Consider the following 26705-nt stretch of genomic DNA (forward strand, 5'->3'; position numbering starts at 1 on the left):
CCTCCTGGAGATAACTATTTTCAAGTTCAGAAAAAGATATAAAAATAGAAAAAATTAAGATAGATTATTTTTACTTGCTAGTAAATCTAGAGAGATTATTATATTCTTGATGCACACATTCTTGACCTTGGCAGTGTCAATAATGAGATGGAGAATACATTCTCCATTTTCAAACTGAACGATCCCAGCACCTCCTTACAGTCTTGTGCTATGTAGACTTGTAATGCAGAGATTCATTTAATTATTCATATATGTGGGTGTCAACTGACAAAGAATGCTATTGTCTGTTATCTTTTGAAGTATCCTGGTGATTCCTCCGAGACCCATAAATATCTTATTTACTTCAACAGAGTGATGGAAAAAAAATTGGAAAGAGAGTTTTATTTTCTTAAACTTACTGTATAGCACTTCCAAGCAAATGAAAACTAAAGGAGATATGGCCATGGGAAGCTATGAGGAAATACAGGAGAGAGACTTTATGGCAGATTCTTGAGGTATTTGCATGTAAAAATCAGTATTTTCATGTAGGCTAAAAAGATTTTCTAAGCTAATATCTTTTCAAGATTGGCAAAATTGAGCTTACAGAGACTCTGCAGGTGGTATAGAGGACTGTCAGAGTTGGTAAGGTATTAGTGTATCCCACTGAAATAAAAGAGATTTTGGAGCAAAGTAGAAGTGAGCGAACAAAACATAAAGCAAACTCAATAAAGTCCTCAGTCAGCACCTCCCACCAGTCTGTAGAATCTGTGTTGATTGTTAATGAAATGTCTCCTTCATGGATTCCTTTGTGGCAGAATCTGTGCATCATGACAGGAAAAAGAAATAAAGTTGAAAAGATATTGCCAACAGTAAAAGGCACTGATTCAGGGAGACTCCCCTGGTTCTACCAGATTTTCAAAAGAATGAAAAAGAAATGAAAAGAGAAAGATAATTCCTTGAAATCTTGATTCAAATGTGGCACTAAGGAACTGAAACATTAACTCTTTCCTACTGCAAGTTTCTCTTGTGACATTCATCATTTAATTGTTAGGTAACTGAAGACATTTACAAGTAATTTAAATTTTTGACATGACGTAATCGAAAAAAAAATTTGCTTATTTTACTCAAATGTACATCAATGACTGTAGTGTCTTTCTGACAGAAATTCATTTTCTGCTTGTATTCCTGTATTCCGGTGACTGTCCGATACATGGTGATATTTAGCTTGTTTCACTCAATTCTAAAGTTTTCTGATAGTTACTTTACTTCAGTTTTCCTGAAATGTCTGTCTGCCCTGAAGATGAACCCTGAGAATTTAAGAAAATTAGATTCCTGTATTTTCTAAAAAGTAATTTTCTCCTGATATTTATTGCAATTTAAGACTAAAATGACTTGTTTCAGATATTTACTAGCATATGATGACCTAAGTAAAAGGGTAATTGGATGCATGTGTTGACTGCTCGCTGTTCAAAATACTGAAATTGCAATATAAAAATGAGCTAAACTATTTGCATTTAGAAAACTTGAAATAATTGATAATTTTATCTAACCTAATGCAGAAAGTTCAGTACCATATGTTTTTATAAAATAGGGTGTATATTTCCTTTAGTAATTTGTACTTGATGGATAGCTTGCAAATGAGGTGGGTTACCAGTAAAGTAGCTAAAGCATTTCAGCATGATGATTTATGTACTGTGTAATCCATGATGACAGATGGTCTTAAATGTAACTATAAATAAAACAGTAGGTGTTTACTCTGAGAAAGCTGGTGTTCTAGGAAGTTGTGGTGATTTGCCAGTGTTTCCTGCTGCCTTTGATTTGAAAAGTTACTCTCTTTAAATGGATTTTTCCTCTCTTGTACAAAGGCAGTAAGTTGTTTTGACTCGAGCGTGTCAGAGTCAACGTTTTCCCAAAAGTTGTAAAGAAATTAAAAAGTTTAAAACAAAAGGGACAGAAGTAAAAGAAGTTATTAAATATTTGCAAGAGTGTGGTGCTGGACAGGTAACATTTCAGACTCGTCCATCCTAACAGAAGTGATAAATGAGATTATAGCACCATACTTTTTGCCTTGGCCACTGGGAGATATAGGGCTAGACTACCTGACTGCACAATAACGTCACTCAGGTGTGCTTTTCCAGGAGTTATATTCAGGCCTTCTCAGGGCTTGACCCACAGTAGATGTGAGAAAGTGGGAGCTTAGAACTTGGAAAAATCTGTCTTTTAAGAGGAAAGTACTCTTGCACCAACTGCTCTAAGCTGTGAATTAGAAAGCCATTGTTAAATCTTTGTGCTTTACATAGATTGTATTCTGTGCTTACTGCTTGCAGTCCCCTTGGGGTTGTGTGTGTGTGTGTGGGAGGAGCAGTTATAGATTCATAGATACATTAGGTTGGAAAGGACCTACAAGATCATCTAGTCCAACCATCCTCCTATCACCATTCCTACCCACTAAGCTACTAAATCAAATCCCTTAGCGCCTCATCTAAACACTTCTTGAACAGCGCTAGGGATGGTGCCTCAACCACCTCCCTAGGCAGGCCATTCCAGTGCCTGACCACTCTTGCAGAGAAAAAAATTTTTCCTCAAATCTGATCTAAATCTTCCTCGGCACAACTTGTGGCCATTCCCTCTCGTCCTGTCGTTATTTATCAGGGAGAAGAGGCCCACCCCCTCCTCACCACAACCCCCCTTCAGGAAGTGGTAGAGTGCAATAAGGTCTCTGAGCCTCCTTTTCTCCAGACTATACAATCCCAGCTCCCTCAGCCGCTCCTCATAAGACTTGTGCTCCAGACCCCTCACCAGTTTTGTTGCCCTTCTCTGAACACGCTCCAGGGCCTCAATGTCTTTCTTGTAGTGAGGGGCCCTAGTGAGTTAGTTACAGAATGGTACGATACTGAGGGAGATTATGCCTTGCAGCCCCTCTCCATCTGCATCAGTGTGTGTCGTGTGACACGTGAGGCTGAGCTGCAGTGTCTGTCACATTCACATTTCTGCTTGAACAGATAATGCAAGTGTAGTGTCTATTTGCTAAGCATTTCCAACTTTTATTTGGTGTATGAACTGGAGTTTTATATAGAGTACTGGTTAGGCTTTTGCGTCACTGTAGTGTTTATGTAGTTCTATGAAAGGGTCTCAGATTTATTCTTTTTGGGTGGATCTGACAACAGATGCATGTCTCAGCAATCCAAGTGTATCCAGAAAGGAGAAAACTCAGTAAGACCACTTGCTTTTCCCTTCCAATTAAAGGAAGGAAGGAAAACTAAGTATCTGTCTCAATCTGATTTGATCATTAACACACAGTGTAGTCTATGCTGGTGTTTTAGTTTATTTTTTCCACTGTGCTCATAATACTCTGGCTTTTTTTAATTGCAGAATATTGGGAACTATGACAATTCATTTTTGTATAAAGCCCAGACCAACAAAGCTCAGTATAGCTCTGGTTCTCGATTCTGTCTGTTTCTATATGCTCTGTGATAGCATCTAGCCTTTGCATTTGTTTGAAAGCAGTATTTTAGCATCTTTACTGAAGGAAAGGTTAATAACCAAATACAAAAGAATTGCCAAACATTTGACTTCTGCTTGTTCAATTTAGTATTCATTACCTCTGCAGATCCTGCCAGCAAAGGCTTTGTTCCAGAAAGTCTATGAAGTGCTTAATTATTTTGAAAGTTGTGGTGTTTTCTTTTCTTTCCTGTAGCTTAAAGTGAATGAGCCAAACAGTGAATGTGAAACTTCTAAGTTCTACAGTTCTAATTTCTTATTTTAACTTTTTTTTTTTCTGTAAACTTTTCAGAACGTCCACTGCATTACACAGAGAATGTTCTGGAACAGGTTCTTCACTGGAGTTCACTACCAGAGCCTGGCACTGCATATCTGATAATAAAGAGATTTTTAACAGCAGACATGATGAAACTCTACAATGGTATGCATTTTTTTTTGTATTTTTTTTAATTGGATATCCTTGTGTGCCTACAGGGAATGCCAATTCTTTTATATTTGTTTCAGTGAAGCCAATTGTGCCAGAACATCTGAATTACGCATATTTTATAAAAATTTATGCTTCACTGAGTTGTACTGACTTCCTTTTAAAACACAGAGCCAAGCCCATACATAATTTCTACAAATGATAAGCTCTGCCATGTGAACATATAAGTATACAGAAATCCTATACTCAGTTCACAATTTGTGAACATGTTCACAGTCCTCAGAAACACTGAACTTGCTCTCTGTGGGTGGGTTGGATGCATGAATAATAGTGTGTGTACATATTAAACATAATTGTTTCTATTATATAATCTAATTCTTCCAAACTGATTTGAGTGACATAAGCAACTACATGACTTTTGTACAGCATATGGCTGTTTAAAAGGATGAAGAACTTAAACCTGGCACTTGAAAGAAAACACAGCTCAAATGTAAATTCCGTTTTTCCACTTTATAAACTTTTATAAGCTGTCCCAATCATATATTTCACATATATATAAATATTATTTTTTTCTCATTATACCTGTAATTACATCTTCCATCTAATAATGTACAGTATTTAATTTGAGGGAAACAGTTTAGAAGTTCAACGTGAGCAAAAATGACTATTGTTTTCAAGCTGTTGAAATCTGTCACTGTAAAGCGTGCAATCTTTCCTCATAAAAAGATGTATTAATTTCTCCATCAATGTCTCTTCAGACTTGACTTCAAGAAGTAAAAGTTATGTTGTTGCGCTTATTCTTCTGAAAATAATAGCCTTCCTTCATCATTCTTTATTCCACAGATATGAACAAACCTTAACAAGTGTGTTATTCATGGCTTTTATATTGGAGTTTCACTATCTCTAAATGTGTTGCAGCTGATAGTGAATAGAGTGAAATGGCCTACTTCATTAAAAGCTTGATATATCAACTCCCATCACCTCACTGTGTGTTGAGAAATAATCAGTAAAAGGGAATGGGTTGTAAGGAATGTGTGTGAACCACTGTTCCGAGAAACATGTAAGGATGAGGCTAGTGTCTGAAGTTCAATTTACGAAATGTAGTACTATCTGAAGGGGAGAGCTGACATTTGCCCACCTCCTTTTCTCCTGCTTTCTATACCCATTTGTTCCCCCAGTCCATCACAGTAATAGAGTTTGAATCAATTCTTTTCAGTTTCACCTTAGTTCAGACACACTGGCTTTTGATGATGGAATGTTTACATTTATTGTTTCCCTTTTTTTGGTGTTAAAATAATTAAAATCTTACTTATTAAATTTCTGCTGCATTGCAGACTTCTGGTATTGATCTCAGCCAAGCTTATGTGGCTGAGTAACCTCATATACAATGAACATGTTGTATATATGGAATCTCTGTTCTTGGGAGCTTTTACATGGAGAACATATTTTATTTTCTAAAACTAATTTTTATGGCTGCTTTTGCTATGTGAAAATAAAGATGTTTGAAATACAAATAGTTTGATAATTGTTTCATCTTGTAGAGGTTCTGAGTCTGGTTTATAAATTTGGTCTGAAATATTAAAAATAATGGGCAGCTAATGCAGAAATTCTCTAGCTTCATCAAGACAATGCATGGACTGTGTAGACAAAGTTGCCTAGAAGATCTGAATCATTCATCCTCATTTTGTAGTTGCAGAAATTTACGTTTATTATTTCTATTTCTAGTCTCGTACCTGTACACACTGAAAACATAAACATCTATTTCATGGCAAAAGAGTCTTTAGATCAGCATTGAACTTCCATCATTAGATACTGTTAAAATGAGGAAAAAACAGGATTAAGCCACTAGGGAAACACATTCAGTTTCCAGAAGGAAGCAGCAGTTGTTATGTTGGAGCTCTCTATCCTGAAGTGTACAAGAAATGGCAGCTGGCTGGCTAGGAGTAAGATCTTGTTACTCTTTTACCTTCTTTATGTGGATATTTCCTCATCACTAACTGAGCGGTTGGACTGAAGCCAGATGTTCAATTGCTATTATTCAAAGTGTGTTTTTTAGCACTGGATTCAACCCATACAAATGGACAACTGATTTGATGGTTTTCTTCCTTTTCAGTAAAATTAATAGGGCTGTGATCAGATTTATTTTTATAATTGAATTTGATTAATGTTCTTCTGTGATTTGTATTAGAATATTACATACTAAATTATATACTTCTGACCTTTTTTTTTTCTGTTAATGTTACCTCAGAATTCTGTGTCATTAACATTTTTCTTCTCCCAGAGGCATTAATGATATTTAAAATAATGTAGGTTCAATAGTGAGCCTAGAGAAGCAACTCTTTTAAACTCATTTCATTCTGGCAACTTATCTGGGCCTTCCCTACCAGTGAAACTTTTACCATGTTCCCTACACATAGTATACTTTGTCCTTTTTCATAACTCTTACACACATTTTCTCAATTTTAAGCTTGTTTCTCATGTTCTGCAATAATAAACATTGTTTAGAGGTATAGATTTATATATTATATGTTTCAGCATATTTGTTGTGAATTTTACACTTTTCTCCAAATCTTCAGTTATTCTCTCCGCAGTTTGTTCTAAAGCTTTTTATGCTCTTGCAGAAGCAGTCTTTGAAGTGCTGTTCAGTAGGGCAGGGTGTGCATTGTATTTTGGTATGAGAGATACTCAGTACTGCGCACTTCTATTTCAAGACCCTTTATCTTCTCCTTACCTGAATTTTTCCCATATTAAAGATGTGTTTGTTAGAAAAACGTGAGGGAATAGATTAACTATAAAGTGTGTATATAGGTACTTGATTTTTTCCCCAATAAAGAGTTGTATAATTCGAGTGGGAAGTATTGGTGTCTGAGAACCAAGGGCTAATATTCAAGGAGATTCTTTGAAACATAAATTTCTATACTGAATGTGAAGCAAACCTGAATGGATTGAGTGCCTCCAGTTCCTAGCAGCTGCAAAGTACTGAAAAGCTTCACATGGTTTACAAAGTTCATATATGAAAGATAATAGTAGGACACACACTGATCGTTTTAGATTTATGCATGGATTATTTGCTTCTAAAGAGTACAGAAAGTCATAAATCGGGGAAATGTTTTTCTTTTCTCTCTCAGAGTTTTCTCTCTCAGAGTTTTTAGAGATGTTTACAAGTATTGAGTGTTCCTAGATTTGCTAAGATGGGAATGCTACAAAGTTTAGAAAGTGGATTTCTTTTTTGTCATTTTGAGTATGGAGAAATATAAAATATTCCAAATGGTACAGTAATCTACTTCCCTCACTTGGTATATTTAATAAATAAATAAGTAAATGCCTGTTAGGGTATGTATAAGGACTCATATTCCACTGTGAACATTAAACAAATATTCATAGTGGCAGAGAGGAAATATGCTCACATTTTTCTTTTTTCTTCGTTTTATTGTATGTATACAGAGATAGATGAGGATATCAGGCTTCTGATTTTATTCTTGTATTTGATTCTGTTGTGAACTAAAGAAAATAGTGGGAAATTTTATTCTGAGATTTTCTTTTAAAGGCAGACAATCTGATTAGAATGTAGTTGATAAAAATCAAAGAAGTTTAATAACTTAAAATTTCTATTACATTTTTAAAGTATTTCTAATCTCCAGTTAGTTGCAAGATATAAAGTAAGAGGGAAATAGATTCACAGTTTTCAATTCTTTTTGTGAATAATTAGGGTTAGTAAGAGGAATAATTTAATTCAGACTATTTGAACAGCTGGTTTTCAGGCAGTATGAAAGATGGCAGGAAGATATAGCTTTTTAGGTTGGTCCCAAAGTCTGACTTATGCTATAGGAATAATAAAATCTGAGTTTTGAAATATTTTTCTTAAATTTTCATATGCACTTTAAGGTGTCTATAAAACTGTATTTAATACATATCTCATTGTTAGAACATTGGTGTCCTTCTTAAATGTGCACGTCTATGTGTTCTTCAAAAGAATATAAAGATTTAAATATAAATAGCACTTGTATGAGACGTGGTTGTCTTTGACTTTATATTTTATGATCACTAATGATATTTCACGCAGTTTCTGAATTCTGCCTTGTCATCTTTCTTACATGCTTTGTGCATGTCGTGCTTTATTTGAAAATATTTTATTCTCATTTTTGAGATTATAGTGTGTACTGTTTCATGATAATGGATATTTTGCATATCTGCTTATCAAATCCCGAGTGAAACTTACTAATTGAATTAGGATGCTATTCTCCATATACTACATACTGTTGATTACAAACTTGAAAGGAGTATTCTGTAAAAACTGGTGGTATCATTGAAAATTCTCAGCATATTTATTCAATAATTCCTAAATAAGCAAATGAATTATGTATGTTTAGAAAAAAGAGAGTGAGTATTGAAGACCAAAATAAGTAGTAAGATTGTAATGTTTTGGGCTAATTTTTTACCCTGTTAGTATAGCTTCTTCTTCAAGATGAAATATTGGCTGGAATGGAGGAGAAGAGTTTATCTTCTGTTGGCTGCTCTCTCTCTTCATGCTGACAGTATACTTCCAGCATGTATGTGTGTGTATAAATATACACATGGAAGAACTGGAAAAAGAGAGGCACCTAAGAGTGCTATTGGAGTAGTTTAGTAATGAAATTCAGTAGTTCTTACTTATAACATAAGCTTTTTATTTTTACAAAGCTTGTATATTTATGAAGCAGACTACGGTCTCTTTTTTAATATATAAATGTACTAAGTATGTATCTGTTTCTTCATGTATTTTTGTACTTAACTGCACATTCTTTTCTGAGAAGATTCTAGTTGGTGAATTCTTTCTGTGCTATCTTGGGAGGAAACAAAATATGTTTTCTCCTCAGTAATTAAAATCATGGTGTTAGTATTTAAGAGTCCCATTATTACTAAAAAAAAAAATTAAAAAAAAAAATGTAAATGTTGACCTTTGATAAACAGCAATACTATGAGCATTTAAAAATAATAGAAGTAGCTTCTGACATTGTAGTAGCTTCTAACAAAGAGCTTTTTATTTTCTTGATAGAGAATAACGTGAAAGGCTGTGTGAAAGCTGGCTATCTGAAGTACAAAGAAGAACCATCAAAACTACTGTCTGGAAACAAGTTTCAAGAGCGTTATTTTGTATTACAGGAAGGAAATTTGCTTCTTTACAAGGATATGAAGGTACAGTTAATTCTTCACTGTTTAATCATAAGCAAACATTCTTTTTCATGTAGAAATGTGAAGACATGCAAATAGATGCAAGTTTCTGATACTAAATGGCAACTTTTAGTGAAGTACAAGTTTTTAATGTCCTTATTTCACAAAGACCTTAGCATAAGGAGCTTGCATCAATTGCTGATTTAGCTATTTTGATTATGCTATATTGCTAGCTGTAAAAATCGTTATGAATTCTTATGTTCCTTTGTGCTACAAGTAAAATGAAAACTTGCAGAGAGTGGTGTTAGAAGTAACATGAAGTTGGAACTGCATGCTGGTTTTTTCTCAGTATCTCACACAAAGCTCTTAGAAATTAGAAGCAGTCGGGTTCTTTTACCTACAAATGTGAAGAAATTACAGGAAGTAACGTCCTTCATTACACTAGCCAAAGATTCCCCTGCTTCCCAGTAACACTGACTTTCCTCTTAGTTACTGAAAAGTTAAACATGGACTTTTTTTTTACTATGTATTCTCTGCCCTGCAGAAACTACTCTTGATAGTAAGATAGAAAGGAATCCCAAGAAGTAAATTTAGGTATACTTAGTAGTATAAAGGGTTCAGTTTAAGTATTTAAAGGGTTTTTCCTTTGAAGAGTAGTTTTGAGAATATAGATGTTTTATTAAAGCACAAAACTAAAAAACATACAATATGAACTATGACTTCACTTTAGTTTTGATAAATTCTGGTTTTAAAAAAGTACTTAAAGTGCATTTACTTTTGAAACATTTATGTGCCTTGCTGACCTTTTTGAAGTATACTGATAGAGTTTTTTTGTAAGCTTACACATTCATTGTTGAACTAGTGCAAAAAATGTAGTGTCATCTTGTGAGACTGCAGCTATTATTCTACTTAAATCGACCCCAGAATGTCAAGAATAGTGTGTTGTAATTTATTGCTAACACTCAAATTAGCACACATGTGCAAGTATATTAATATGCCCATAAAAACTTAATTAGCAACTTGTAAAAAGTTTATGATACACTATAGTACAGTTGTTTTACTACTTTATGATCTGTTTTTTGAGCCATTCTGATTCATAAAGCATTACATTCCTAAACTGAGGTGGAAATTTTGCTGGTGTTATATTTAAAAAAAATAGAGACACTAGAGATACTATACTGAAAAAGTAACTTATTTCAGTATGTTTTATTTTTTTGAGAGATGTTCATCCACCACTAATAGTCTTGGTTAAATTTTATGTTGTTGTCAGAAATGAATAGTAGAAAGAGATGACACTACAAATGGAAAAATGGTATTTAATAAGATTGCATGTACTAATTAATTTATGAATTCTCGTTTAAAAACAAATTATGATTATATATGCAGGTAGAGATATCTTCTGTTAAGTGTTTCTTTTGTTCATCAATTATAAAAAAAAATAATGAAAAAGTTTCTATGATACTGTATGTTAATTTGATTTCAAAGGAACCTTAAGAGATCTGTGGTTCAACTTCCTATTCATGTCAGAGCCAGAAATGAGATCAGTTCAGGATGCTCAGAGGCTGATCCAGTTGAGTCTTGAAATCCCCCAAGGACAGATATAGCACAACCTCCCTGGGCAGCCTTTTCCCATAACTTACTCTCCTCATGCAAAAAAGTTTCAAACTGACTTTCATTTTCCCACCATGCACCACTGTGAAGAGCCTTCTTTGTAACCTACTCACATGTATTTGTGGTTTGTCAAAGCCATCTCTTCTCCCAGCTGAACAAGCCAGCCTCTCTCAGTCTCTCATCACAGATCAAGTGCTCCAGCCCCCAGACAGTTTTGTGACCATCTGCTAAAGTCACTTAAGAATGTTGACTCTTTTCTTTTATTGCGGGACCCAAAACTGGATGCAGGACTACAAGTGCTAAGGAGAGGGAAGAAATCTCCAGCTATTCTCCAGTGTCACTGCAGGGTGTTCTTCCTTCTCAAATACAGGATTTGATGTTTATCTTTGTTGAATTTCATTGGGCATGTTGTCCCATTTCTTCAGCCTCTGTAAATTCCTCATGTTCCCAAGTATATTGACTAGACATAGAGGTTGCAATGCAAGCTTAATGATCAACTCCTCCTTGTCATTGCTGAAGATGTTGTTAAGGGCAGAACAGACTACTGCTGTATTCCTCTTATCACAAGCCTGCAGTTAGAGTATGTCTGATTAACCATTAACCTCTGAGTATATTTATGCAACTGGGATTTTACTGATAGTGATGTGCATCCATTGAGAACTTAACATCCCAACTTGAATAGAAGATTATTTGGGGAGACAAGTGTCAGAAGCATTGATAAAGTTGAGGTAAATTTATATCCACTGCTCTCTCCTCATGTACAAATCCAGTCATCTTGTTGTAGAAATCAATCAACTTGGTTGTGCTGTCTGTTCTCAGTAGTGCTGTCAATTCCATGTGCTCACAAATGTACTCTAAGAAGCTCACTTCAGGATTTCCCCAGGGAGTACAATGAGGCTGGGAGACGACTAATTCCCCAGGTTATCTTTGCAGCTCTTAATACATGTCTCTACTCCAAATCAGCTTGGCTGTCCAACCACTGTGTATCTGCATTTCTGAAGCAGTGTTTCTAAATTTCTTTCTTTATAACCTCTCCCTTCTTCCACCTCCTGTATGCTGCCTTTTTCTGCACTGGAACTTCACCCAGTTCTACCTGGGCTGCTCATCTGACTATTCTAGTTGTTTTCCTGAGTATTGAGATGAATCATTGATTTTGACAGAATCCTTAAATATATTTCCTAAGCTTCTTTACCACTTTTTTCAAAGCTGCCTCCTCCCACAGACAGACCTCTCAGTTTCTTGAATAACGCAAAAGTTGCTCTTCTGAACTTCTGCTAACTTTTCAACTTTATTCTTCTCAGGATCTTAAGTACCAGTATTTTGTGATCATTATGGTCAATGCTATCGTCCATGAGTAGATTTGCATCACCCATTGTTGGCCCATCCAGCACTAGTAACAAGAAACCTTCCTAACACCCTCTAGAAATCTTCTGGGCTGCTTGTGTCCTGCTGTGTTTCCCTCCCATGAGACAATTTGGGAAAGCAAAGCCCTGTCCTCCATACACCATAGAAGTTGGGATTTACTGTCCAGTGACATCCTTCAGTTGTGTAAAGATAGTCTGATTTTTTTCATCTTGATTGTGTGTTCTGAAGTAAATACTGTGATATCTGACATTCCTTGAAAAAGCTCCTTTATCAGAGAAGGCAACCCTCCATCTTCCCTGACTGTATCTCCTGAAGACTTTGCATCCATTCATTGCAGCACTCCAGTCTTGTGACTTTTACTGCCATGTCTCTATTATTTCAATTATGTTGTAGTTTTATGACTTCATGCTGAGCTCAAGTTCTTGCTAATTAATCTTTTGCCAGCAATAGTGACTGGCACCCTCTGTTAATGTGAAAGAAAGTTAGGAAAAAAGCATAATAATCTATTAGAAAAGAGTGATTTAGTCCATGAGAGTTGTATGGCATTTTTTTCCTTTGTACGTTCCTGATACAATAATTAAAATTTTAATTTATTTGCAGGCTAGCAAACCTGAAAAAGTGCTACCTGTCAATTCACTGAAGCTTTACCTTGGAGTGAAAAAGAAAATGAAGCCACCAACAAAGTAAGAATAAAAAAGAAAAGAAGCTAAATACCATGTAACAAGGTACTGTAGTGCCTTAGTGAAAAGGGAGCAAAAAACACTGTGGAACTGGAGAAAGTCAAGAAGCCAATTGAAGTGTGCTGTATTAAATTACCCTCCATAATATTGTTTGTTCTGATGTTATCTCTGTTCTTGTGTTCCATGTTAACTCTTCTGTGCTAGGAAATTACTTTATTGATTGGCTTTTCTTAATCTTAAGTGTATTATCTCTTGTGGATATGTTTGCTGTTAGCTCACTTAATTTTGGAGTATGTGCCCTGCATTTCATTGGTGGACACACATTCTTTGCATTGAGAAAAAGGGAAAGAAGAAAAAAGCAATTCGTTCTGGCCTTTAGTGACAGTCTCTGTTGTTCGCCAGAGGATTTCATTTTTCAGGACCCCAATTATTGCAATATGTTTCCCTTCTAGATGAATACTACAACGCCCTTTACAAATATCAGTGAATATGTCTCTGGAAAAGTGGAGTGAAAAATGGCACCTGTTTCAGATGTTTCTAGTACTTCCTTTTTTAAAGCTTTTAGACTCTGAGACAGTAAGATTCTATACCAAGGAGATTCTAAACAGACTCAAGTCTTTAAGTAGATTTGTCTGAACTTTTCCTTTACAACTGACATATCAAAATGCCCCCAAAAAGGTCTGTAAATTTTGAAGTGTAGTTGTCTTGAAGAAAAAGTTTCTGGGCTTGGGTTCTGTGGGGTTTTTCATGTTTGTTTGGTGTTTTGGTTTTTTTTTCTTTAATGGGTGGGGCATGGTGGGTGTATGGGGTTTTCTTTGTTGTTGTTGTTTTATTATTTTTTCATTTTTATTTTTATTTTTTCTGTTTAATGCAGAATAAGTAGTTGAGTAGTCCAAAATAGAAAGGCAAAGGCTATGTAAATGAGTCGTTAGGTAGGTTATTTAATTAAGGCTTATTTTCAGTCTAGCTGTTTTCAAAATCAGACTCTTCTAGATCCATAGGAGTATCTGTTGTAGGTTTTTTGTTTGTTTGTTTTTTGCTTGTTTTCTCTCACATTAGAGACTTATTGTGATTTCTTTGTTGGACACTATCTTAGTAGTAGTTTTGCTTCCAATAGTTTTCAGAAAGTACAGCCACTGAAATGAGGCAGGTAGTTAGCCATGATCTCCAGGACTTGGCTAGAAGCCTTAGTCCAGAAGATAATGCTTATAATCTGTGAGTCAGTTGTGAGAAAATGAGTGAAACAGACTATCAAACACATCAAACAGTAAACACTGAAACTTACTAAAAACAAGTATATAAAACCAATATATAATTTATTGCCTACAGTTTGAGAAAAATGCTCCTGTCTTGAGTTTCTGGAACTAATTTTGAATTTGTTTTTTCAGCTGGGGAATTGTAGTGATTTCTGAAAAGCACCAGTGGTATGTAAACATAAAATATAGTTAATTGTTTTAACTTCAGTGTTTAATGTTATGCTTTTCTTAACTAAACTATTGCAGTTTGTAGTTGCAGATATATTATGATTGAAAATATATTTTGTTAATCTTTAGGAGGTTGAGTGTCTGTCTCCTATCTATGACCATAGATCAGCAAACAGTTTTAAAATTTGTCATACAGAATTAACAAAGTCTATTCATGTGCTTTAAATTAAGCAGATGCAATGTCTTCAAATAGGGTAAAGTGAGAATTTGAGATAATAGTAATTCCTGATCATTTTAATGGATTCTTAAAAAAAGAAAAAAAGATTATTGGCAACATTCATAAATGCATGTAAACACTATTTGAACTTGTTTGGAAGTGTATTTTTTTGTAATATTTGTAGCTGCATCATGTGTTGTTGTTTTTTTTAATTGTTTTCCTTACTCTGTGTTCTAGGCACATATGTTGTGATGGACAGGAAGCACAAGTAGACTGGATGATCAGCATTTTTACTGCAAAGGTACTAATTTGATTGAATGCAAAAAATGCCAATTTTACTGCTGTTATGCATATCCCTTTAAACTGACATATGTGTAAGTTATAGATGCACTACGGATAAACCTGCAAAACAATTAATATGTCTGGAGTACTCAGTGTATTAATGCTGCAAAAAGATGGTCTTAGTTTTTGAAGACTGCTGTTTACAATTGCATTTTCATATGAAAGCTGAGAGCTTTGAGGCTAAGAATATATTCTGAGATCTTTTTTTTTCCTCCTGTGCAGTGGAGAAGCTGCTTAAAGAAAGATAAATTTGCAGCAACAAACCTCTTTTGTGTGAAATTCTAGCTGATGACACAAGGGTATGTCTGTTCTACAGTGCCTGAGTGCTCTTTCTGTGGATGCTGTATGCAAGGCAATTCTAAAGGAAAAGAAAAAGCAGCAAACCCACACTGGCAACACATTGTGTTGTCTAAAATTAAGTAATCTGCTTTGTACCAACTTGTGATAAGGAGGTTGCAATCTTCAGCATCATGTAAAAAATTTTTGGCTATGAAGTTTATTATTTACGTGGTAAGGAGTGGGAGATGGGAAGAATGCAGTCTGGCTTGAGACTGGAACAGATTTGAAGGTTTTAAAAGGATTTTGTGCTTGTGAGAGATTTTCTTGTCTTACCTATGATGTTCAAGGAACCATGAGGAATATCACAGTGAATAAATAGTGAAAGATTTATGATAACCTGTAAACTTTACATATTACATTAAATAGGCCAGAGACCGTGCTGTTGCAGTGCATTCTTCACAGAGGCTTTCCAAAGCAGTATCAGTATCTCTGACCTTCAGAGATGGTAGAGCTAGAAATATAATGTATGCCTCGTAAGTAAAACTTCCAAATTTTTGTCTTATTCAGCTCCCTTAACTGAAGTAGGTATTGTAGTTTCTATGGAAACAGCCACCAACCCCAGCATACATCTCATGGGCATAACATGAGTGGTGTCACAACAAATAGCCTCAGAGGTTATTGATATAGGCTACTTAAAAATAACTCACACAAGCTCTGTAACTCTGTTGAAACCCTTTTGACATGAAATCACAAGGAAGGCAATCAATTATGATTCTTATCAGGTGGCAAAGTATGCAGAATGTTACTCAGACAGTATAGAAAAAAAACAGACCAGCTGATCAATATGTAGAGATTTTTCTAACAAAACAAAAATTCACACACGTTTCATAAAAATTATGACTTAATACTTTTTTGCGTTGTTATTATTAATAATCTTTTTATTTTGAATGCTTCATTATCCTGAGGCCAGTAAATTAATGATACTAATGAGGTACCTTAAGGTTTTTTCTTTTTTTAAAATCAGTATTCTGGACAACAATGAAAGTTGTCAGTCTTTAAATTAGGTGAGAAATCAAAGTGAAGCTATTGAAAATGTCTAGTGAAGCTAGTTTCTTGTATTATTTTATTACAGTATACTGATTAAAATACTGCTTACATAGAAAATTTCTTACAGAGAATGCAATAGCTCACATTGCTATAATTTACTGTACAATCTACAAATGTTTCGTATCATGCAGCATTAGATAATTTTTGTCACATTATTCCCTTTCTAAACAAGGAAATTGTAAATGTCAACTGAGGTTGTTCTTCTAAAATGGTCAAGTGGATTCCATCTTTAGAAAAGATAGCATTCTTCTACCTTACATTATCACAGTATTTGAAAAATTTTATATTAGAAAGGCTTCAGGCAACGTGTTTTATTTATGTCAGTAGAATAGCTGAATTTGGATTACAAACTCAGAAACAGCATAAAGAAGATTTAGGAGTATTAAGACATTTACATAAACTTATCTGGTGCAATTATGAGTGAGAGAAATCTCCTAATGATGCTGAAGCAGACCAGAATTTAGTTAAGTAATGTTGGTAATACTGAACTGCAATCAGAAAAAGGAAGAGAAAAAACTAATGTTGCTTAATTCCTTAAGTATAAACAGTATACAGAATCTAAATAGGGAAGTTAGAATCATAAGATCGTAAAAGTTGTAAAAGAACACTAAGGCCGTCAACTCCAACCATCAAAACGTCACTACCTTGTTTACTATACAGTGTTTCTCAGTGCCACATCTACCCTTTCCTTGGAAACCTTCAGGAATCATGATTCCACTTCCACCTTGGGCAGCCTGTTCTAAGGCTTTTCTACTCTTTTTGAGATGTTTTTCCTAATATCCAGCCTGAACCACTCCTGGTGCAGCTTAAGGCCTTTACCTCTCATTCTATTGCTAGTTACCTGGGAGAAGAAGCTGATCTCCACCTTACTGCAGCCTCCATTCAAGTAGTTGTAGAGAGCAATTAGGTCACCCCTGTGCCTTCTTCTCTTCAGACTAAACAATCCGAGTTCCTTCAGTCACTCTTCTTAAGACCTGTGTTCCAGATCCTTCCCCAGCTTCACTGCCATTCTTTAGATAAGCAAGTTGTAGGTACCACTATAAGTACAAGAGCATTTTTGCTACAGAAGGTCAATTTAGCCCAGAGGTTCTTCACCTTATACTTTAAATGGTTTAATACTGAAAGGGTTTGAAAGAGATCAATTGTTGCTTGTAGTGCTATGCAAAGTCAGCCTGAGAAGTGTGGCTGAAACTTCGCTATTTAATTCTACAGTAGTTTTGTGCAAGACTACTAAGATATATAACATAGAATTTGAAATAATTAATTGATATGAAAATGAGTGCAATTGTATACTTCAATTCCATTGCTTTTGTTTGACTAGAGAGAGGCATACTGTGTTACTATAAGGTAGTTGGGTGGATATGTCACAACTGTGAATAAATAAATTTATTACATAGCCTAATCCATTGCAAGTTACATTTCTGTTACATTTTCCCAAAGTTCTATTTTAAGAAATGTTACAGACAGAGAAGAGAAATCAGGCTACATTCTGAAAGCCTTACATTCCTTAGGCTTGCTGAAAATTAATGGAGGCAATTTCCTTCAGATACTCACTTATCTTCTCAGTCGCTTTTGGAATCGCCTCTGTTGTTGTTTTTTTTGTCTTAGAAATATATAATCATTCAAGATGGAAGGGACTTTTAAAGGTCACGTAGTCCAACCCCACTAAAATGAATAGGGACACCTGCAGTTAGATCAGGCTGCTCAGAGCCCTATCCAGACTGAGCTTGAATGTCTCCAGGGATGGGGCAGCCACTACCTCTCTGGGCAACTGGTTTCAGTGCTTCCCCCTTATTGTTGTCCACAGTAAATTGCCTATGGTTGGCAAGCTCTTTTCTTTCAAAGAAAACATTACTGATGTTTTATTGGAAGCAAAATGAATGTTCTTAATGTTCACAAGGGAGAGCTCTTACGATAGAACATTCTTTTGTATCACCCAGGTCATCACCATCACATCGTACATTGGAACTTTCATATGCAGATACTTCTCTCTATATCTTGGTTAAATTATTGCACGAGTGTCCAACCTTTTTGCTTGCCTGGGCTGCAGTGAAAAGGAATTGTCTTGGGCTTGCATGTATGTAGCTTGCTCTGAAAGTAATGCCTCCTATTTATTTCCGTGGAAACTACAACAGATGTAATGAGTAAAGTAACACTGATAGAGCAAATTCTCAGTTACAAGACAATAGCTAACAACCATTAGCTTTGCATTTATGTCTGCTATGGACAGGAGCCTGCATGCCACACTCATAAAGGTCTGCACCAGTGTAGATAAGCCACTGTTGCTGTTGCCACTCTAAAAACACACCGCCTACTGCATCACTGTACTCACTATACTCACTGTACTCACATCCACTGTTTGGTCTCCATAAAGTTTCAGCAAATGTCATTGAATATTGATGAGTGAAATTTTTTCCTTATGGAGGAATTCAGTGACACATTTTTACTTCAAAAGCACTTCCATATCAGACGCCATTTTGTTAGACTGCCCCTCTGCTGTTACCTGTCTCACGGCAACAAAATGTAATGGAATATTGGTGGGCAGGTTCAGTCCCTACTGCCATACCACCAACATCCATCACTGATTTGTGATTGGGGCACTGTTGTGGCCCAATAAAATAAAATGGGAGGCATTACTTTTGGAGCTGCCCTTATAAATAAGTAATACAGTTAATTTGTACAAGTAACAAAACATTCTAATTTTTAATATTTCTTATTAAAACATAAAGAACGAGAACAACAAAGCCATAAAACTAATGGGATATTTGACCTTATTTTTGTGAAACTAGTGCGTTATGCTTCTTTGATTTCAGTGATTTCAATTCTTAGTGAGTTTTCAAGGTAGCATTCAGGATTTTATTTTTCCCGTGCTTCATCCTTGAAAACAATTGTTCACAAATATATGTAATACCAAAGAATGATGACATGAATGAGACATGACTGTGAAGCAAGGGGTATTTCTTTCTGCTAACACTGAGCTTATAAAATCCAATAGAGAGACGCGATTCCGTTTTTTTAGTTGAATGACTGATTTCAACTATACATTCCATTTAAAAATGTGTAGGTAACATATTTGTGTTGACTGCAAATAGAGTTGCAAATATACCAAAAAAAATGACAATTTGTAGGCAATCTTGAAACCTTTTCTCATTTTTTTTATCACAATGTAAAGTACAGCTGCATATTTTTTACTGTTCACAGGACAGTGTTTAGCCAATTAATCAACATGCATAAACTTACTTGCCATAACTTCAGCTGACATTGCTCTGTGTCCTGTGTCTTGTTTTCAGCCCAGATAGGGTTCATAGTTCAATGAAGTTTGCTTCATGCTGAGAGGCAATTGCACACCTGGGGCCTGGTCAGCCTGCTCAACAGGGCAGAGCCACTGCACTGATGGCACAGGGCAGATGGTGGGCTGCACTGCAAGCTGTGCTGGGCCACATGTGGGCCATGGGTTGAAAATGTCTGCTATATAAATCTTTTTATTGGATTTAATTTGAAATATTCAGATAATGCTTTTTTCTGTATTTATTTTCCCAGGTATATTTTTCACTCAAATAAAGTTGCATACTGTGGGGTTTTCCCCAAAACTGACCTGTTTCAATACAGCCAAAGAAAGACTATTACTGAAGCCAAATTTGTTTAAGTGTAGATATGTTTTTCGGGGCATTGAGAATGTCAGACCATTTCATTTTGGATAAACACGTGCTGTTGTTGTAGAATAAGCAATATTTTTCTCCTAAACTATTAGTATAAATTTTTAAACATGTTTGCAAATTGGGTTAGTTTTATTTCAAAAACTTCTATTAGCTCTTCTGAAAGCATGCTTTTGTGGAATTTGAAAGATTTTATTGAAGTATGGGTTTGTCTTGCATGAGGATGTTTTCTATTGCTAGTAGATAATTATACTGATATGCAGTGCAGAGAGAAGATCAAAATGCATGAAAACTGCATAGAGACATTTTGATTCTGTTCACCCAGTATTGTGCAGCATTTATGAACTATTAATGTAATTTTAAGTACCATACTGTGTTCCCCCTTTTCGAAGGGAAAAATAAGATGTCATGCATTAGATAGCTTTTTTTCAAGACAATTCTGTGTACAAAAAGAATGATGTGCCTTTATGAAATTGTACTCCAAAAATAAGGATTTTTTTTTGTTCTTCAGCATGCCAATATATGGCCGCCTGCTGGAAAAGCAAGAAAACAGTCTATAACTAAAAGTCCAAAGATTGGAGGTTTACAACTAATTCCCATTCAACAGGAGAAGAACACTTGTAAAATCACAGGGAGTACAGAAGTAAGTAGGGTTTAAAGTTGGTGTGGAAGTTCTCATGACAATGCTGTACTAAATAGTTCTAAATAAGTCCAGTAATAATGACCTCTTTAGAGCTGGATAAATTGAAATTGTAGGTGCTCTTACTATCAAAATCCTTTTCATTGTGTAACCATTAAAGGATTACTTGGGACAATTTAATGTCAAAACAAAACTACCCTATTGCAACCTAATCTTGTGTCAGCAATTTGGCTGTTCACTAAATCAATAGAGCATATTATTTGTTTATTTGTTGAGCAAGGTTTGCTCATTAGAGGTAAATACGACTACTACACATTTGTTACAGTTTTATTTCTATAAGGTCCTTGAAAACTGTCCAGCATTTATGCTCTGTCATATCTTTGCCTCTCTCCAAAATATCTCTTCAGGATTATTTATATGCTTAGTGAATGTAATGGGAAAGGTCAGCTGGAACTAACTCCAAGAGTTTTCAAGTTGTAATATTTTTCATCTCAAAGTGCAGGGTCAAGGTTTAATAACAGCTGTTTGTGGAGACTGCCTTCAGAGTCACTGCAATACATGCACTAATGATATGACCCACCCTTATCATGCTAGCTTCAGATGAATTTCTGGCATCCACACAGAGGTACTGATGCTTTTGGGAGGACTTATGCCTTGCTTTCAGCTGAAAAGATGCACTTGTGTTGGAAGCACTGATTTGCTTGGTGAAGATAGTGATAAAGAATCTGAATGCAGAATAGAGGATGTAGGAAAACAGTTTGGACCTTTGACTGTATGCAGTATTATTTCTTGTATGTCTAAGAAGATTTTGAAAGAAGATGAGTAATATGGAATGTTTTACGGCCCTTTAGAGGTAGTGTTTCAAGCAGAAATTATTGAAGCTGACTCAGTTCCATAACAAACCAAAAAGAAAAACAAACAAAAAAAACAACCCAACCAAACAAAAAAAAAAAAAAAAAGTGGTGCTTTATCAACAAGCACCTCCATTGTTTGTCTCCTTTTCTTATGCTCTTTTTAAAATGCATTTCTGCTCTTACCAAATGATAATAATACAGTGAATACAGTTATGTTTCTCTTTTGCTTAAGTTGTCCTTTCATTTTAGCTTTTTTCAGAAAATACTTTTTTGAAACTCTTTGATAAGTTCCTTTTAATATTTGCATTTTTAAACAATTTGTAATAAAAGGAAAATACAAGTCTTGTCATTCAAAAGACTCCATAACTCTTAGGTATGTTTTTAACTCTTGTATTCTTGATTCTGGAAGTATGAGGGCTGCTCTAAAAATAATGCCTTCTATTTTATTTTCTTGGCTCACAATGTCAGAGACAGATGTATTTGGTATGACAGTAGAGATTGAACTTTCCCACCAATATTGTTAAATTTTGTTACCCTGTGACAGATGGCAGCAGAGAGGGTGTCTGATAGAATGATGACTGACATGGAAGTGCTTATGAAGCAAGTATGTGTCACTGAGTTCTTCCATGTGGAAAAAAATTGTTCTCATTGACGTTAATCAATGCTTGCTGAATAAGAGCGAACAAAGGATGTGAACACTGTGAGGCAGTGGGTGGTGCATATCAATAGCTAACAGTGATAGCTAACAGTGGGCCACCTCCACTGGTGCAGATTTGAATGTGAATGGCAGTGCAGGTTCTCATTCACTGTTGGTGAAAATGCTTATGGTGGTTACTATATTAAATAATAGTGGTTTGTAGCTGAGAATTTTATCTGTCAAATAGTATTATTGTGCTCTTAGTATCTGTTGTAGTTTCAATAGAAATAAATAGGAGGCATTACTTCCAGAGTGACCTTATGTATGTTACAGGTGCATGATATGCTCTTTGAGACAACTGGTTTCTGATCTTCTAGGATGGAAGTTTCCTCTGATTTTGAGCTTCAGTATTTTAAATCCCTAATGCCTTTCAATACCAGAAATTCTTTTTTTTTTTTTTTTTTTTTGTTGATGTGCAAGGACTACAATATTTTGTATACTGCAACGTAGAAAACATTTTCATTTAAGCTTGAAAATACAAGATCTCAGTCTTCACTGTTTATTATATGACTGGATCGTGGCAAGTTTTATACAGGCCACATCTACATATTTTAAGAGGAGTAACACAAAGTTAGATATGCAAAATAAAAATTTAATGTTGTTTTTTTTTACATGGAATGTCAAAATCGGAATGAACAGTAAAAGTCTGTTAGAAAATGAGTATTTGATATGAGTAATTACAGAGAAATACAGTGCAGCAATGTAGTTTATGAACTGATAGGTATCTATTTGTAGACTACAACTTCATTATTCCCACAGACTTGTAGTACTACTCTGAAAAACAAAAACACCGTATTTTAAAGCATTAGAGACTTAAGACAAAATGAAACATTTTCTGAAAGGCACTGGTTTATGAAAAATGGAGATGTGCTTACAGAATAATGTAAAAACTTAAAGTAGAAATGTGATCTAATTTGTCTTATATGCAGGAAGAAAGACTGAAAGTTCTCCAGATGGTTATAAAGGAGTCATGTTTTTGTGCTGTAAAGATGGGTGGGTGAAAAAAAACTAATTATCCAAAAGCCAAGACATTCTGATACTAAAAAGGCTATATATGGAATGTATTTCTTTTCTCCATTATGTTTATTGAAATTAATTTTATTGTATGCTAACAACACAGAAGTATAATACAGAACATTTGAAAACACTTTTACATCTAAAAATTCTCCCAATAATAATTAAAATTGGAAGTTTTTTTTTCCTATGCCATTTGTTTCATATATGGAAAAAAGTGCATTTAAAGCATGCATATTTATCTTATGGAATCTTTTAACTGAACTAGGAATAGCAGCTGTTATTTACCATCTGCAGTAAGCTTTGTTTTAAAATTCTTGAAGATTGAGATATTAAGAAGAACATTATTTCTTAGAATCTTATACCTGCGTAATGATTTGAAAGAAACAAGATTTCTCAGGGGTAATTTTGAGAGTAGGATTGCTCTTTATCTTTTGCTGCTGATGTTTAGAAAAAAAGAAAATGTAGATAGATAGACATATTATTATGTGTATAAAAATTTGACATTATTTGATTTGGGATTTGAAATTTAGGGGTAAAACTTCTAACTGGAAATAAGTTATTACATTATTCTATACTCTTCTCCTAGAAATTCCTACAGCAGTGTAATTTTAACATGTGAAAAACAGTTTAGTTCCAACTTCTAAGAAATGATCTCATTAAGACATTTAATATGACAGTTTTGTTCATAAACCATTCTGTGCAAAGGTGCTACATTTCCTGTTATTGCACTAATTGGAATGACAGAATTAGATTCCATCAATAAAATAATCTTACAGCACATATATCTGGGAGTTAGGCATCTTGTATATAGCATATATATGGTACGTTAAAAGAACCAAACACTGAGTCTGCATTAATAATTAATACCTGCCAATATACATGACTATTTCAGAAAAGTAGGCAAATTTTAATTTTGAGAGTTGTATTTGATCTGCTCATACTTTCATTACACTAAGTTATTTTGGGAAATAGGTTTATTTTGTTCGTTCGTTGCATTGTTGTTTTGTGTGAGGGGATGGTGTCTGCTATACCCAGGACGATTTATTATAATTTCAGAAGTATAGTCAGTATTCTTCTCAGATGAAACAAAATTGTGATATGATGTAAAAAATCTTTAAACAGAAGACTGTTGATCCTGATTTATACTTTATATCTTAGTGTACTGAAAAACAAATAGATGGTTTGGATTGTGTTACTGTTCTCTGAAAGGTAATGCATAGCAACTGGTATTTCACATATCTCAAATATTATTTCAATATTTTTATATAAATGTATTTATCATTATTATTTATAAATACATTTATATAAATGTACTTCAAATATTATCTGTATACTATCACAGATATTAATTCTATTATTGTTTTATTAATTGAAATTGAATGACTGGCTGATTCTTATCTTTAAAAAATATTTTAAATGGAAAATTATAAATTTTTCAAACTCCTTGCATATGTGAGTCATTGAGATAGTGTCCCAGGTGTCTGGAATTTTTTCCACTGAATATTGATGAACACAGTAAACATATTCCTCACAGGCCTAGATGGTAGCATGTGACAATTGATAGAGATTTTTACTTATGTTAGTAAAGTTTTCAATCACTAAATGTATGTGTCCTGTCACATGCACTGATGGTAACTCATGTAGCAGTATGAACTTAAGTGCATCATTGTTCTGGGATACATGTATGTACACATTTATATTTGCATTTCTAGGCCACCAATATCTTGTTATTAATGGGTAATTTTCATTTCTTGGGAAAGCAACTAAAAATACTATTCTCCATAATTTTAAAAATAATATGAAAAAAACAACCCACACCTTTGCCTACTTTTTTAGAAATTGATTTATATCATCCAAGTATTTGTTTCTATAGAAAGCTAGCTCCAGTAGAGATTTCAAGACTGCACAGATATAGACTTCATTGTATAGTTTACACCTCTTTAATGTAACCATTCAATATTTACTACTTTTTTTCTTACACTGCTTTGTGTGACTTTTAAATGTGTCTTTGAAACAAATAGGGTAAATGGTAGAGAAACTTATTCTAGGCAGAATGTTCAATTTGTGGAAAAGCCTTTCAGCTGTAGAGGACAGTGTATGACATCTTTGACCACTGAAAGACACTTGAGGCTGAGAGGGACCTTTTTCTTTGTCTTTGTTGCATAGCAGTCATTCTGGTTGGCTGTATTTTTGTGGCGTTGTTCACATTTTGTCCATCTGCAGATTGTTGTATGGAATCTTGTTACCTTAAATATGTTAAAGCTGCCATGAAAAAAATATTCAGTTCTAGAGGGGAGCTAGTTTAGATTCATCTACATGAGTATCCGAGTTAAGATCTTAATTTTGGAGTACACTTTGAAAGTAATTCTTGCTGTAATGTTGTTACCATTGACTGTATTTTGCTTCAAATTGCTTCAAACATTCATTTGAAGAATGGCTTTGTACTGAAAGAAAGTAAATGTAGGTTTGATGTTAGGAAGAAATTATTTATTCAGAGAGTAGTGAGACAAATCAGTTACCAGATAAGTTACCAGACTTAAAATAGCTATTCACAATATAAAAATACAGTTTTAGTAATTTGCCAAGTACTACTAAATAGTTGCTGAAAATGTTTGTTTCTATATTTTTGTAATGTAGATGTTTATGCAAAACTATATTTTGTGCATTTACTTATTTCAGCCATTAAGTTATCAAAACTGCAACATTTTCAGTAAGATTTCTTTTGAGAAATTGTTAAGAATATATAGACCTGCTGAAAAAAAATATTAACATAAATTTCCTGTGATAGAGTGCAAAATCAAATGGTAAATATGTGAAAATACATGAAAATTAATGGCCCCAATTCATGATCACATGCAATTTATTGGACGATCGATGTAATTTTCAGTATCACTAGTTGAGAAAGTGTGCTAACAAAAAATGCTTACTAAATGATAATAGCAGAAATTGTGGAAATTTAGAATTATTAACTATGCTATCTCAGCTCTTTAGTAAAATCGATTCTTCTTTAAAATGTTACACGAAATAAAAGAGCAAAAATTGCAATAGAAATATTATTGAATATGCTGTTAATGTGAATGATCTTATTTATCCTTATTTGTTTCCTCAGGATATGCAATTGAGGCTGGGGAAACCAAAAGTTGATGAGCATAATGAAACTGAATTACTGGACGAAAGGAAAAACTTGAAAGAAAAAGTATCTATTGTGGCACAGTGTTTGGAACACAAGGAGGAGAAAGTGAGAAATCGTGCAAAAACATATCAGAGTTTTATCTCTGTTGAGGACTTAGGTGTGGGAACAACTGACCTGCGCCAAAGATCACACAAGCCTCTGAAAAGATGCAAGAACAAAACAAACAAAACTACTTTGGAATTAGATAACAAAATGCCATCAAATGTGATTCAGGAACTAAATACAGTGCTACAGAAAAACAGAACGCTTCATGATGAAACATCCAGCTGATGTCCTAAGTCTGAAGTTTAGAATATATATTTTCTGGGCAAAAGTATTTTGTTTTGTTTTGTTTTTGTGTGTGTTTGTATGTAGTTTGTACAGAGCAGGGAGAACTTGTTTATACACTGCTGCTGATTTTCTAAGTGCATATGCCATGGTATAATTTTAAGATTCAACTGGGAGAACTGATTTTGCAAAAGTCCTGAAATTTAGAAGTTTTGCTATGTGATACAGTGGCCCCTCTGTTTTGTCTATGTTTGTTTGTCTGTTGTTTTGTTGTTGTTGTTGCAAATTTTGGTAGATGCAC

The 26705-nt window shown here is 34.4% G+C and overlaps 1 protein-coding gene across 2 annotated transcripts in view; it reads left to right on the top strand.

The window, feature by feature from the left end:
* ARAP2 (ArfGAP with RhoGAP domain, ankyrin repeat and PH domain 2) overlaps positions 1-26465 on the top strand; it is a 111000-nt gene extending 84535 nt beyond the window's left edge. The window contains exons 26-32 of one of the 2 annotated variants that reach the window (XM_065735671.1): positions 3773-3901; positions 8940-9079; positions 12632-12714; positions 14100-14135; positions 14590-14653; positions 20248-20379; positions 26054-26465. In XM_065735671.1, the coding sequence (XP_065591743.1) occupies positions 3773-3901; positions 8940-9079; positions 12632-12714; positions 14100-14135; positions 14590-14653; positions 20248-20379; positions 26054-26407 (938 nt within the window). In that variant the 3' untranslated portion in view covers positions 26408-26465. The remainder of the gene's footprint in view (positions 1-3772; positions 3902-8939; positions 9080-12631; positions 12715-14099; positions 14136-14589; positions 14654-20247; positions 20380-26053) is intronic. The other variant, XM_065735672.1, reaches the window with a different exon arrangement.
* Positions 26466-26705: the final 240 nt, after the last annotated feature.

This window comes from Cyrtonyx montezumae, unplaced genomic scaffold, assembly GCF_038088225.1.
Source record: "Cyrtonyx montezumae isolate F1298 unplaced genomic scaffold, pur_monq_1.0 scaffold_2, whole genome shotgun sequence".
Taxonomy (NCBI): Eukaryota; Metazoa; Chordata; class Aves; order Galliformes; family Odontophoridae; genus Cyrtonyx; species Cyrtonyx montezumae.